The sequence below is a fragment of the Notothenia rossii genome (genome assembly GCF_949606895.1).
Source record: "Notothenia rossii genome assembly, chromosome: 4".
NCBI classification, from domain to species: Eukaryota; Metazoa; Chordata; class Actinopteri; order Perciformes; family Nototheniidae; genus Notothenia; species Notothenia rossii.
In genome coordinates, this window is record NC_136902.1 from 22,052,788 (window position 1) to 22,066,560 (window position 13,773).

A 13,773-nucleotide genomic window follows, 5' to 3' on the forward strand; every position below is an offset into this window, starting at 1 on the left:
ATCATAATGCAATGCACACTAAAAAAGCAAAGCAAGTACTGAAGATCAGTCAGAAATGAGTTGATGCTACTCCATATTCATAGTGAGACTGTCATTTGTGGTGTTATATTGAATGAACATCGAAGCAACAAAAAAGTACAGGGGAGAATGCAATGACAGGACATTTTTTCACCACATTCATTCGCACTGCCATGGCAGGTATCGTACCCGGGTCTCCCACACCAAGGAGCGACACAAGTGCCGCTTGGTAGGACATCTTTTTAAATGATTTGTAAAATGAATGAAGGCAAAAGGCAAGTTGATTAAAAATGCTATAGATGCATGTTGAACATTTAGAAAACGTGTATATTATTGCACATTGAAATGTCAAATGTGAAAAAGAGTCGCAGTATAGTATGTCGAATAAACATTATAGAATAGTATGCCGAAATGTTCTGAAAAAAAGTCATAGTATGTTGAAAACATCAGAAAAAAGTGATAGTATAGACTGTCGAATAAACATCAAAGTATATTGTATGTCGACATTTCCTGAAAAAACCTCAAAGTATATTGAAAATATCACAAAAAGTGTCATAATATAACATGTCGAATTATTTAGAAAAAAAGAAATCTTATTATACTGTAGCATGTAAAATACATAGTTTGTCCTCAAACTCAACACACAGTAACACGTCTGTCTATGTCCTCCGACTGTTGAAGTGACAACTTCCTCTTTTCTTCAGCAAGGAGGGGCCACAAATCCTCTTTAAAGAGGGAAAACCTGTCAGAAAATGCTGAGCCTCAGTGAGTGTCACACTGAAAATGAAGTTTTCCTTTGTCTTGTTTCTTTTATTAGGTATGATTTTTTTGAAACAGATACATTTGTTAATGATTTCTCTTCTCTTGTGTCTTTATGAATAAACACTTTTTGTTTTGCAGATATCCCTCATCTAAAAGGGCAGCAGAGGATCGAGGAGTTTGAACAATTTGTGCTGAGACTCACCTTCCCTTCATTTTACAATAATTACAACAAGTCCTGCTGTAAACTCTATCCAGGAGGATGTTACAAGCTACTGGACAGTGCAGGGTTTACCTGTGATTTACTGAAAGGAAGAGTAACAACAACTGAAAAGGACGGCTGGATAGAATTTAAAATATCTAATGCTCGGTTTGTGGACGGAGGCTTTTACAGATGCATGGTACTAGGAGCTCAAAACCACATCTACAGGGATTACTATGTTGAGGTGTCTGGTAAGCAGTTTTATCATTTGTAGTTATAAAAGTAAATTATGACATAGCCACAACGAGTGTGTAAAATAACGCTTTGGCCAAAACTGAATTATTACTGCTTCATGAAATAAATGTTCACTTGCAAAATAATGTTTGATGTTTTGTTCCTCAGTAAAGTAAGGAAGCAGTTATAAAATATTATTCTGAGCAAACACTCTAGAACATGGGTGTCCAAACTTTTTTCACGAGGGCCACATACAGGAAAATATAAGAAGGGCTGGGTCACTCCACTCACTAGAGTTGAGGTATATTGCCTCATATGCTAAGTTATAAGTTAGCAAAATCAATCAAATGTAGGGAAATTAAGCTTGATATTTGAACATGCTGTAAGAAACACAACAGCCCATACATCACAGCTCTCCATAGGGTTTAATTTATTTAGTTTGCAGCTCATGCCTTAAAACAAGGTTCAGATTGCTCATAAAAAGATGTGTTATGCAAATAAGTGATAGGGCTTTTTATATGAACTAAGATTAGTTTGAAAATGTTTCCAACTTTAATTGATTGAATTTATTCGAAAAGTGGACACACATTTGTACATATATATTTAATTAGTACAATATATGACAAGCATAAGTTTTATTTGTGGGCCATATTTCATTATACTATTTGAATTAGTTAATTTGGACACCCCTTCTCTAGAAGCTTATGTGATATGCTTGCATTGTTCAGAGGTTTCAGGTCACGATAGACCTTTACTGGCAACAACTGTCAAAGCCGCCAGCAGCTCCACGACCCCCCCCCACTCCACCGGGCCGGATGTGGCGCAGGACCGCAGTGACAGTCCCAGGTATTCTCTCTGTATATTACCCATGTTCTGTTGCTTGCCTGATAACAGTGCTGTCTGACTGAAGATAAGATATGTATTTGTTTTCCTCTCCAGGGTTCCCTGGAGTTTTGGCTTGCCACTTGCTGTCATTGTGTCCATTACAGTGATGCTTTTGATCGCTTCAGTTATTGGTGTGGTTTGGTGCAGGGTCAAGGCAAAACGTAAACAGACGAGTAAGCAGTTTACTTAAATTGGTGATCACAACTATCTGAGTGTATGAAAGAAAAAATATACTGTGCATTCAATGACATTTTGCTTTTCTTTGTAGACAAATATGGAGAAACTCTGTGTGAGTCACTGAAACAAGAGGCCCCGGTGAGTGTAAACAGGAAACAAGTGGAGGCTGTGATTCATTGTCACTTGATTTCAAAAGCAGATTGAATGTTTATGCTTCAAACTCCTCCCATTGTCTCTTGCCAAAAATGTGTGTCTCCCAGGAAATCAGTGGCATTGTCTACACAACAGTGGACTTCATAGCCCATGAGAAACCGACAACCGAGGTGTATGCAAACCTGAGGATGCACAAAACACAAGTTATAGCCCCTGACTCAACCTGGAGCGCAGAGCCTGATTGGATGGTGGAGTACTCCACACTGGCAATCCACCAATGAATACCTGTGAAAGTTTAGTTTAGTTTCTGATTTTGATTGGATTGATTTCATTTGTTCCACTAATTTACTTTTTAAAATAACTCCATTGACACTCATCAGGCAGGCAGAAAGGATAAAACATGCATTTGGATGCATAACAAACTAGTAGAATCAACATCATCTTCTGCTTCTTTGTTTTTAACTTTTCTGTAATCAGTTGTGAGTTATGTTCAGGCAATATTAAAGGTCCAATGTGTAGTATTTAGGGTGATTTAATGTCAAATATGGAATATGATTTTCTTGATAATCTTATCCTTTGTGCATAATCCCCTCAAACTAAGAGATGTTTTCTTTTTGTCAGCTGAGAAATAACCTTTTCATATCTACACAGGGAGCTGGTCCTAGGAGTCCACTGTAACGTCTTAGGTAGCCTAAGTACTAACCGAAAACTATTGAGACAGGGCTTTTCACATTTGATGTTACACCTGAAGGCCACTGCCACTCTCCAACACGCTTGGAAATGGAGGAGTGAGCTGAGGGGTGTTTAATTTTGATCTTTAAGCTCACTCGATGCCGCTAAATCCTATAGTGTGTAGCATGTGCTGTTTGTGAAAAAGATGAATGACATAAAAATAAAATTATTTTGCATTAAAGAAATAACTTTGTCTGGTAAAAATAACCATATTATCGTGTTTGCTTCAATGTGTTTTCTCTGAGTCCTTACGAAACTGTTCACAGAAATAGCAGCAGAGTTGTAAGGTTATGTCATCAGGTTATCCTTTGTTATATCAATGCTTCACTTATCAGCTTCTTCCCGATTACAGCCCAGCTATTCTGAGAGTCGCTCAATACTCTATTCTTGGCCACTTCTTCCTTTACAGAAGAAAGCTGGCAATCCTTTTTGTATCTTCAATAAAGGTCAAGTTTCTCCTTAGAGCGAATGGATGAACAGACGTAACATATTCTTATTCCTTTGACATTTCAATGCAGTGCTGTAAAACAAAACTAAGAAGATGTTAAGGATGTTTCTAAAGATGCTTTTCTTACACTGATGTTTGATCTTTCTTGTACCATCACAGTCTGACTTAAGCATACACAAAATGCATTAAGTTGCTATAATAATCAATTTATTGCAAAGGCTGCTACAATGTGGTTGAATCATGTATTTCCACAAAATCCATTTGCACCTTTTTTTGTTTTCAATCAGACAAGTCCCTACAGGGAAATACACGCTTATCAATCATGTGTTTAGACAGACTTGGCCAGACCAATTTTCAGAGTACTAGAGTCAAAGATGGCGTAGTATTGCCTGATGAAGACATCTCCCAGGATCCAGAGCTGTTGGCTACTCTGGCCAAAGCCAGTGCTGCAACCGTAGGAGCTCTGTGGAGAGACAACAGAAAATGTATTTACATCACCCACAATCTCATTATATTGTTGAAAAACGTTTCTGTGGCAGTGATTCTAGCTGACCTGAGAGACGTAGGCAGATGCAGGGATGGTGAAGGCGTTTCCGTTGAGGGTGAAGGTGACCTCAGGCATGCTCTGGATGTTCTGGCAGTTCACTGTAGCCTGCAAGAAGAAGGTCACACATAACGCTGAATATCATGTAGTTGTACTTATTGGTATTTTCCAGGTTTCCAGCTAAAGCAAGTAACCAAGTCCTGCCTAATTATTTGTATTGGAGCGTTTGGACGTCAGAGCACTACATGTCTGTTTACTCTGGGATCAGAAGATAGGGAAAATGTACTTCAAATGTTACGGTCTGATGGTATGACTCACCTCTCCGTACTGGTTGGTTGAGGCTCCAACCCAAGAATTCATGTTGCTGATGTCACTGGATGGGCCAACGATCAGGGAGGTACCAGTGTCGATGATGGCCTGGCAGCCACCAGCGCAGGCTACAGTCTGTCCATTGATGGTAACACTGTGGAGGAAGAACAGCAGACGATCAAACTAGGAGGCTTTGTGCAACTTATGCTTGTGGTTATTATTTTGTTTCTATTGTACCTGTCCATTTTGATCTGCCAGTAAGTCTCAGAGGACAGAGGGATCCAGTTGATTTGTCCAGTGTAGTGGCTGCTGTCAACACCACCGAAGACCACCTCACTGCCCTGTTCACTGTTGCTATTAGAGGAAATAACAAAAAATGTCAATACGTGAATTCAATGTCACGTGAACTGACATACTGCCAACTAACAGATTTCCACCCTGTTTCAATACCTGCTCAGATAGACGGAGAACAGGGGTTGAGACACAAGTCCCCCCTTCACCATCATGTCAAAGACAGGCACGACGTTGTCAGAAGCAATGCTCTGGAAGGCCAATCCCAGGATGCCATCAGCCACCATGCTAGCCATGAAGGCAGCCTCTGTATGGCTGATTCCGAACACCTGGTTGACCACAGAGATGCCGCCCACCTGGATACACAAGACAGCTGTCAGTCACAGTTCAACAGACCACAGAGTCATGCCTGTTGGAAGTCTAAATAGACTTTGCATTTTGTTCCAAGGCAGTTGGTTACCTCAACAGTGTCACTGGCCAGATATCCAGTCATGCTGCCGGTGCCGTACTGGATGGACAGAGGCTGGCTTCCCCATTTGAAAGTACTGGACTGCTGTGGGTTGAATTTACGGTGGTTCTCTGCAGAGGAATGAGGTCTTGGTCAAATTTTAGGTAAATCTCTAGTAAGTAAAAAAAAAAAACTTAAAATATTGCATTACAAGTTGAATTCTTAAAATCAAAATGTTACCTATGAAAAGCACATACTTATTTAGAGTGAAATGTACTTTAGTTTCAAAGATAGAACTGATGTTGCACAATGGCTCCTGACAGTGAAATATAATTATACTACCGAGTTACTATTGAGGTTGCATTATTTTGTATGTTGCAGAAGTAAAAGAACCTTAAAATTGTTCTTACATACACTACTTGAGTAAATATAGTTACTTTCCACCACTATGTGAAACACTATCCAAAAGCTTGAAGCATATGATCCAGCTCTTAACAGCCTGTGCTGCAGTGCTGGTCCCAGACAGTAACACTTACGGCAGGCCTGGCTGGAGCAGTACACTGAAGGGATCCACAAGTTGGAGGAGCCGGTGTCAAAGATGACACTGAAGGACTGGGGAGGGGTGCCGATGGAGATCACACCATAGTAGGAAAGCTAGAGGGACACAAAGCACACGAGGAATTGACATTATCATGCACTGGACTTGATATTAAGCACAAAATTACAGTGGCTGAGAGGTGCAATCGACAATTACAAAGTGTGAAACACTTTAACAAAGCTTGAGACAAATTTACATTTTATAAAACACATTTAAATTTTATAAAACAAATTTACATTTTATAAAACACATTTAAATTTTATAAAACACATTTACATTTTATAAAACAAAATTACATTAGCAAAACACTTTTACCAAAGAAAAAACTATTTAACATTAACAAAAACAAATTAACAAGATGCGAAACACTTTTACAAAGCTAGAGACAAATTTTCAAGTGTCGAAACACTTTAACATTTGCTGAAACACTTTAACATTTCCCGAAACACTTTAACAAACTAGAGAATCAAACCAGAAAGGGAATGCCCATAATACCAGAAGTGAGGTGCAAGTCATTGACACAAACTTAAAGGGGACCTATCATGCAAAATGCACTTTTGTACGTCTTTTATACATGAATATGTGTCCCCGGTGTTCCAGGGAACTCACCAAGTGTCAGAAAACACAACCCTCTCTATTTTCCTCCATACCCAAATCTCTTAAAAAGGGGCTGGAACGGATCTGATACAGACTGATCCAGATTTGAACACTTCTATGACGTCACAGACGTGGCGCTACAGCTATTGGGCCAACTCCACCAATCAGGAGGAGACAGCCACGGACATTGCCGTTTGAAAGCACTGGAGACGCTGTAGTACATATGCCAGGCCTTTAGATGGTGCTGTTCTCACAGAATAAGCCCATGCAAAGACAGTGAGCAAAATGAGGAATGGCTAAAATGCATGATCTGTTTGGTATTTTGAAAAATAAAAAGTATAAATATGCCTTATATAGGTATGGTCCTACACTATATTATTCAAATATAGCATGATAGGTCCACTTTAAGTTTGCTTTGGGGGATATACCGCCAGTACCTATGGACCTTTATGGTTGTTAAACTTGTTTTGTCCGTTCTGTGGAAACCACCTGGGCCAAGTGACATGGTTTTGCTCATCAAGATATACTTTCTATTGCGCAAGAGATACGTTCTCGTGCACACAAGAAAGTTACAGGTTCGCCAAGTAGAAAGAAAGTATATCGTGATGAGCAAAACCATGTCACTTGGCCCAGGTGGTTTCCACAGAACGGACAAAACATGTTTAACGACCATAAACACACTCGTACCGTCCATAGGTACTGGCAGTCTATCAGCCAAAACAAACTTAAAGAGCAACTTGCAGGGTTTTTTTTTTACTACATTTATGCTTAACCTTGCCTGAAAATTACAATAAAAAATGTTAATGCAGGATTTGATATGTTTTACAAGACATAAGGGCAGGAATTCAGAGGAAAAGGAGCCGTTTTGAGCTCTGCTACTAAAAACTGCTTTTTTTTAACGTCATACGTCAAACGTGTCATATTACGTCACATGGGGGAGTTAACTTTCTCGGACTCGTTCTCTGCCCAATCCGCGCTAGTAGTTTGTAGTTGGTTTGAGCGGTTGTGATTTAGTGAGCTGGTATTTTTTCGGTAATTTTACATTGCATTTCACCATTTGTAATCATGGTGAGCTTGTGTTTTTGCAGGTTGCACAAACTCAAGCCTGTCAGGGCATCGAGTCCACAGTTTCCCTCACGGGAAAAGGACTGGAGCTAGCGTTCGTTCCTGGGTGCGTTGTGCATCCACCTCCCTGCAGCACATACTCTCCACAGCTTTATCAAGAAACCGTATTACATCTCTCTCCCCCCCTTCGCTGCTCTCTCTCTCTCCCCTCCGGTACACAGCACCCGTAGTGTGGAGTTAGGTAACGCTGTGGTGGCTGTACTGCTCCAGCCGTCTCCTTTGTGTTTGTTTGTTTCCCCCTGTCTGTGTTGTTTGTGTGTGCGTGGTGGCTGTCACTCCTGGCTCCCGGCTCAACCTCCACTCACCTGCTGCAATCAGCTGTGCACCCTCCCCGACTACACACCTGCTTTCCATCAAGCCATTTACAACGGCATATCAACGGAGGCTCCACAACCGCCAGATCGTCAAGTATCAGCCGTATCTCGCGTCTCTCCTCCGGTACACAGCACCGTAGTGTAGAGTTGCATTAGGTAACGCGAGATACGGCTGATACTTGCGCATTAGTTTCTGTTATGGATCAGTATCAACAGTCCTGCCAGTAACGTTACTATATTATCAATGCTACTTTAGTTATAGCCTGATATATGATTGCTAACTTTACAATGTTGTGATGTGACTGACGTTAGCTAACATGCTAACGCCGGTCACTCACCAAGACAGCTGCTCTGTTCTCCACTGGTTCTCCACACACCAAAGCTCCATTTCTCTCCGATGGCCGTTATTTTTTCTAATCCTTGGCTGCTCCTGGTCTCTTGGACGCCTAGCAGGCTCATAATTATAATCATATGCATTCGAATATATATTTTCAACCTCTACTGTGTCAAAACTAGCATTGTGATCCATGTTTATTAATACGTTACACCGGCCGCTCTCCCCTTTGTGTCCCCCGTGTTACGTCACACGCGGGAGGTCACGTGCCGAGGCTTTTTTATGTGGAAGTGAACATTTCTTACAAAAACGACGCCAGATGTCACTGTAGTGTATATTTCTGTATATATATTTTTTAAATTCTAGTGTATTCATCATTTTCCTACACATTTATTCACAGGTGTCTTTAACCTGGAAGTTGCACTTTAAGTTTGTGTCAATCACTTGCATGTCACTTCTGGTATTATGGGCATTCCCTTTCCGGTTTGATTCTCTAGTTTGTTAAAGTGTTTCTGCAAATGTTAAAGTGTTTTGGCAAATGTGAAAGTGTTTCGGAAAATGTTAAAGTGTTTCGGCACTTGTAAATTTGTCTCTAGCTTTGCAAAAGTGTTTCGCATCTTGTTATTTTTTTTTTGTTAATGTTAAATCTTTTTTTATTTGGTAAAATTGTTTTGCTAATGTAATTTTGTTTTATAAAATGTAAATTTGTCTCAAGCTTTGTTAAAGTGTTTCACACTTTGTAATTGTCGATTGCACCTCTCAGCCACCGTACAATAGTTATGTTGCTGCAACAGAAAAATAGGTTATTGATTTGAATGTTTTACTTAACATGAAATAGATGCTAAATGCTTGAAGAGGCTAACTACTTTATAAAGGTGGTCTCTGGTCTGGACTTACGTCAGCATCGTTGGTCATGGACTCAGTACCACTCTGATAGAACTTGGCCATGGGGTTGTATGGATGCTCCTTTCTGAACTCCTCCCATATTCCTTTCTCCTGCAGGGCTTCCCTGGCAGTCTTTCCCTTGATCAGGGGAATCCTGTTTTCAGAAAGGTGAATAACAAAGGATCAGCAAGTTGTACAAATGTCGGGGACTTTTAACCCGGAGAAATACGAAAGTAAGCTCAGCTTTAAGCTTTGTGCAAGTTTGAAAGGTGTGATAGCTCAAACCAAGATAGCCTGTGGATTTATCCTCAGGAATACTAGATGGAGAGATTGCCTTTCACATTTCAGCCTATTCATGTGTAAAATGTCAAAGAAATTCAACCAGCCAGGCAGGACTTACTTGTGGAAGCATTCGGCGAAAGCCACGAGGGCAGACAGGACTAGGAGCCACTTCATCATGTCACTTTATGGGTGGATTTAGAAAAGTGAAGTTCCAGTGGCAGAGTCCAGCCTTTATATACAGCAACTCAAGGTTGTGTTTCCAAATGCCCTTCATGATTTGATATCATGTATCAGCTGGAGATAAGAAACTGTTCCCTTTTATCAAAAAGCAAGTACCCCGTTAAACAAATTAACAATGGAAACTTTGCTCAACAAATGTACTGTAAGATCAAGTATGAGGCTGATAAGTGTTCTATGTCGTTTGTATATTGTTTAAATAATCACAACTATCAGGCAATATTATTCTGAAAACAGTGCTTTTTTGCTTTTTCTATTATATTACTGAAGAGTAATCCTTCATGGAAACTAACGTCACAGTGCTAAGGTTGCTGTGTCATTTAATTTCTCTTAATTCATGAAGTTGAAAAGTTAAGCACGTACTTTTCTTTACAGGAAACTTGTCGGTTTGACTTCTATTATCACATAATTTGACTATATTAATGGCATAACAAATGTATAGATACAGTGCACAATGAATGTTTTGACATCTAGATTGAGCGATTTGATATCCAGAGTTTCTGTTTGACATTGATATGGACATTTTCCACGGGTTCAAAATGGTGAGCTAAGGTTATTTGGGCAGGGTTATCTGATAACAGTAACACACAAAAGAAATATAGTACTATTAAAGTGGTAACAAAACATTGCAACCCTGAACATATTTTGACTTTAATTGCAAAGTTTGTTATGTATCATAGTTTCATAGTTTATTAATTCATTATTTTAAAACAAAATAAAAATGTATTCATATTTGCTTCCATAACATTGGGTTTCACAAATTGAGCTTTTGCCACAGTTCATAATATTGCTGATGATTTATTGTTTTGTAATGAAATCCATTAAAACAATGTAACCTTTTTATTGTCTTTAATAATAAGATATTTAAGTAATAATGTTTGATTACTTTTACTATAAATACTAGAGTTATTAGTACTTTCAATAAATGACCATTATAATAAGAAGCCATTCATGTACAATAGAGGGCAAAGAATCCAATAACTTACACAAAGATACTAATGTAGAGCAAGAGTCTGTTTCTCATAACAGCAGATTGTTTTTCTCTTAATATAATAAACATTCAAACACTATAAAATAGCATTTTCTGAAATAGAAAGCGTTCTTTAAGTGAGTGAAAAACCATTAACTGAGAAAACCTAAATATTATTTTGGAGCTGCTCTTTGCCAGCCAGTTAAGTGTCAAAGTCATGAGTTTGTTAATTGAGGTAGAGGACATTATGTATATGACCTTGTTCATAATCAGACTGCCATTAAAACCACTTGACATCCCATAACACACATTATGTCTTATCAGGAAACATAAACTTAAAACAGGGAAATAACTTGATATTATACTTTTATTGACAATACTATTTATACATTTCTCTTGATAAATTAACATAAAGTGAGCATGGAAACAGAAGAGCACATTTTTAAATTGTTCACAAATAACTTTTTTGGAATTAAAAAGTGTCCGATGTGGCTCTTATACTGTAAACACACTTTGACATTTTAGTTTCTGTGCTTGGTGTGTGGGTTTATAGAATCCAACTACTTATTATAGTGCATAAAGTACACAATGAAGAATACAGTCGGTAAAGATTAAATATGTGCTTCTGATCCACAGCCGGTCTTCAATCTGAAGGCCGCTTCTGCTTTGCTCTCCTTCTTCCAAATGTCTCAACATCTGTTAAAAGTCCAGGTTTTTGAAGTCCTCAGTGCATCTGTACCTGCTTTCACCGTAGCTGGTGCACACCAAGTGGGGGAGACAGGGACAGGTGTGGTGTTGCCTTTTCCCTGGATAGGGCACCTGAGAGTGGAAAAAGGGGGGAGAGGGATAATCTGACATTTTCAATCGTTCAACAGTTGACAAGTGGAGCTGTCTTTAAACTGCTCTTTAAAGTCTGAATCAGAGATGGATGTGGTGTTAGCAGAACTAATTGTTGCCCTCTCCAGAGTGATGTATGGCTCTGATTGGTCGGTTCACTCTGGAGGAGATCAATAGCCTCTGCAGTTATCAGCAGCTTTTCTAAAGCTGCAGCCAACTTGCCTGGAGCTTGATAAAATCAGAATTTCAACCAACGTAGAAAACAAAATTGGGCAACAGAGTATGGTTTGTTTGTGTGTCAGAAAGTGAGATGCAGGAAGATTAGTGACATCACAATTCTCCCCACCTTGTGGCTATAGGGGTGGCATTCATCCCCTTCCAGACCTCTTGGGACGCACACCCTCAGACCCCTCAGCCATAGACTGACGGCACAGCAAAGACCGAAGCCGCACTGGACGTCTCTTTCACAGGCCTGCAGCACAGAGAGAGAGAGAGGTGGTAGACGACAGAAATAATATAAAAGACAGAAGCACAGTTATTGTTGAATGCCAGTGACTCAGTTTTATCTGTGTTGGAGATACCCTTTTTAGTTTGAATCTATTTTTATTTGTATTTATTGTTATAGAGATGTCCTCTCATAATCATACAGTGCACGTCATTCTAACAATCGCAGCCATCTTCCTAATTCATTTACAAAAGAATATCAATCAGTGGACTGAGATAATTTCATCTCGTTGTTCCATTGGACATGAAGCGGAGGAGGATGTGGTCTCCTGTCAGTAATGTGTAATCACATTTATACAAATTATCTAGAAAAGGGTACTCTGTTGTTTTCATATTTATTGTCTGAATATTAAAATATCAAACAACAAAATTCAAAGTCAAGGGATTGTATTAAAAACGGATTGCAAGTACAGCACACATCCAGGTATAGAAACAAATTAGATAATAAGTTAAGTAATTTATCAAGCAACATTACCAAACGTCTGCTGGCTCCTGCTTCTCAAATTCTCTGTTTTAAATTGTTTGTAAATGATTTTTGGATAGAAAAAAACAAAAAGGAAATAATTTATTTTAGAAAATGTGTGGTGGTTCATTTGGAATTGTTTACATTTCACAGACTAAACAATTCATTTACTAATAAAAAGATACACATTGACAGATTAAGCAATAATGACAATGTTTAGTTGAAGCCCTAGAAAACAAGTCATTTAAAATAGAACATAAAATGGCAGTGTCTCAAAGTAATTTCAAGAAACAGAAGATATTAATGAACTAAAATGTTGTATTTATTGAAACAAATAAGTAATTAAGGAGATATTTAAAGTTGTTATACACTCTCTTAAAACAGATTATACATTATATTTATAAACAGATATAATACCAGGAATTAGCAGTGTGCAGCAGAGCCAGAAAGCTGTCACTCACCCCTGTGATGACGGCTCCTCTAGACCAGCTCAGGGACACCAGGAGGAAGGACAGCAGCACCGCCCTGAAGCCCATGACAGCAACAGGAGAACTGGACTCTCTCAACACCCTCAACAACAGCTGTAAACGGTCTGTCCGGCACCTCACAGTGGATCCCCGTCTTTACAGTCAGTCATGAAGGTTTCAAGAACTCCTCAGAGGGGGGAGCCACTCTCTCTCCCTCTCTTTATCCACCTCCGACCCCCACCCAACCCTCCCTCCCTCCCTCGCCATGTCTGAGATCTCCCAAAGTGCTCACTGCCAGTCTCCTCAGAAGCTTTGTCATCTTATTCATCTGCATGACGGCCTATGTAGGCTCACAGGATTGCTCCCTGCTTGTAAATCTTTGCCTGTTGCATCAGATCTGACCATAGATTTGCTCAAAGCAGAGGCTGACAGAGTTTCCATTACTCAAGTGCGTCAAGGCAACACAAAAATATTGAAAACTATTCAAGAAGTGATGACATTCATATGAACTAAAATGAATCTGACGCCTCTTGGTGAGAAAAAGGGCACAGGTGTCATGACATTCAGAGTTATTGGTCAGTCTGAAGAAGCCAGGACAAGACAAATCACCATCAAAACCATATAACGAGTTTACTGAAATGACCAAAGGCTGTCTTATGAACTGGGCTTGATGGGAGAATTATATGGGATATTCTTAATAATATTATGGTGTACATGTGCTGTTATGCCAAGTATTGTGACAGCTGCTATCAACTTTGTGAATGTATCTACAATAGGTAAACAATGCCTATAAGGCCTCAAGGGTTAAACATGTATCTGTTTTATGTCACAAGCTTCTCTGCAATTAAGGTAATACATATGATTTTAAATTGGCTATTTATTTGGCAATTAATATTTGAAAAGAGAAATCTCTGTTCAGATTTGGTATTTTTGAGGTATAATTCAGTTTAGTTTGCTTCC

At 39.1% G+C, this 13,773-nt stretch overlaps 3 protein-coding genes across 3 annotated transcripts; 1 reads left to right on the top strand and 2 right to left on the bottom strand.

Moving 5' to 3' along the window:
- The first annotated feature begins 787 nt into the window (after positions 1 to 787).
- On the top strand, positions 788 to 3,323 carry LOC307036195 (uncharacterized protein). The gene is made up of 6 exons (XM_079676273.1): positions 788 to 835; positions 919 to 1,230; positions 1,942 to 2,059; positions 2,153 to 2,271; positions 2,367 to 2,413; positions 2,536 to 3,323. Exons 1-6 carry the CDS (start codon positions 802 to 804, stop codon positions 2,707 to 2,709), a joined length of 804 nt encoding a protein of 267 aa, XP_079532399.1. The 5' UTR covers positions 788 to 801; the 3' UTR covers positions 2,710 to 3,323.
- Positions 3,324 to 3,808: 485 nt separating this feature from the next.
- LOC307037139 (pepsin A-like) lies at positions 3,809 to 9,516 on the bottom strand. Its single transcript, XM_079677914.1, has 9 exons — positions 9,454 to 9,516; positions 9,066 to 9,207; positions 5,737 to 5,854; positions 5,213 to 5,331; positions 4,912 to 5,108; positions 4,699 to 4,815; positions 4,471 to 4,615; positions 4,162 to 4,260; positions 3,809 to 4,071 (listed from the first exon to the last, which is right to left on the bottom strand). The coding sequence occupies exons 1-9, from the start codon at positions 9,510 to 9,512 to the stop codon at positions 3,937 to 3,939; spliced, it is 1,131 nt and encodes a 376-aa protein (XP_079534040.1). The 5' UTR covers positions 9,513 to 9,516; the 3' UTR covers positions 3,809 to 3,936.
- A 1,429-nt stretch (positions 9,517 to 10,945) lies between these two features.
- Positions 10,946 to 13,017, bottom strand: prok1 (prokineticin 1). Its single transcript, XM_079676859.1, has 3 exons — positions 12,808 to 13,017; positions 11,726 to 11,851; positions 10,946 to 11,361 (listed from the first exon to the last, which is right to left on the bottom strand). Exons 1-3 carry the CDS (start codon positions 12,880 to 12,882, stop codon positions 11,242 to 11,244), a joined length of 321 nt encoding a protein of 106 aa, XP_079532985.1. The 5' UTR covers positions 12,883 to 13,017; the 3' UTR covers positions 10,946 to 11,241.
- Between the last annotated feature and the right edge of the window lie 756 nt (positions 13,018 to 13,773).

Bases quoted from the DNA above. Each gene is read 5' to 3' on its own strand.
- LOC307036195 (XM_079676273.1), top strand. From the start codon at position 802: ATGAAGTTTTCCTTTGTCTTGTTTCTTTTATTAG. The intron at 836-918 runs GTATGATTTTTT...TTTGTTTTGCAG, and splicing joins TGTCTTGTTTCTTTTATTAG to ATATCCCTCATCTAAAAGGG. The intron at 2,060-2,152 runs GTATTCTCTCTG...TTTCCTCTCCAG, and splicing joins GACCGCAGTGACAGTCCCAG to GGTTCCCTGGAGTTTTGGCT.
- LOC307037139 (XM_079677914.1), bottom strand. From the start codon at position 9,512: ATGATGAAGTGGCTCCTAGTCCTGTCTGCCCTCGTGGCTTTCGCCGAA. The intron at 5,109-5,212 runs GTAACCAACTGC...TTGTGTATCCAG, and splicing joins TGGCCAGTGACACTGTTGAG to GTGGGCGGCATCTCTGTGGT. The intron at 4,072-4,161 runs GTCAGCTAGAAT...GTCTCTCCACAG, and splicing joins CATCTGCCTACGTCTCTCAG to AGCTCCTACGGTTGCAGCAC.
- prok1 (XM_079676859.1), bottom strand. From the start codon at position 12,882: ATGGGCTTCAGGGCGGTGCTGCTGTCCTTCCTCCTGGTGTCCCTGAGC. The intron at 11,852-12,807 runs GTGAGTGACAGC...TCTGTGCTGCAG, and splicing joins GAGGAGCCGTCATCACAGGG to GCCTGTGAAAGAGACGTCCA. The intron at 11,362-11,725 runs GTGGGGAGAATT...TTCCACTCTCAG, and splicing joins GCCACCCCTATAGCCACAAG to GTGCCCTATCCAGGGAAAAG.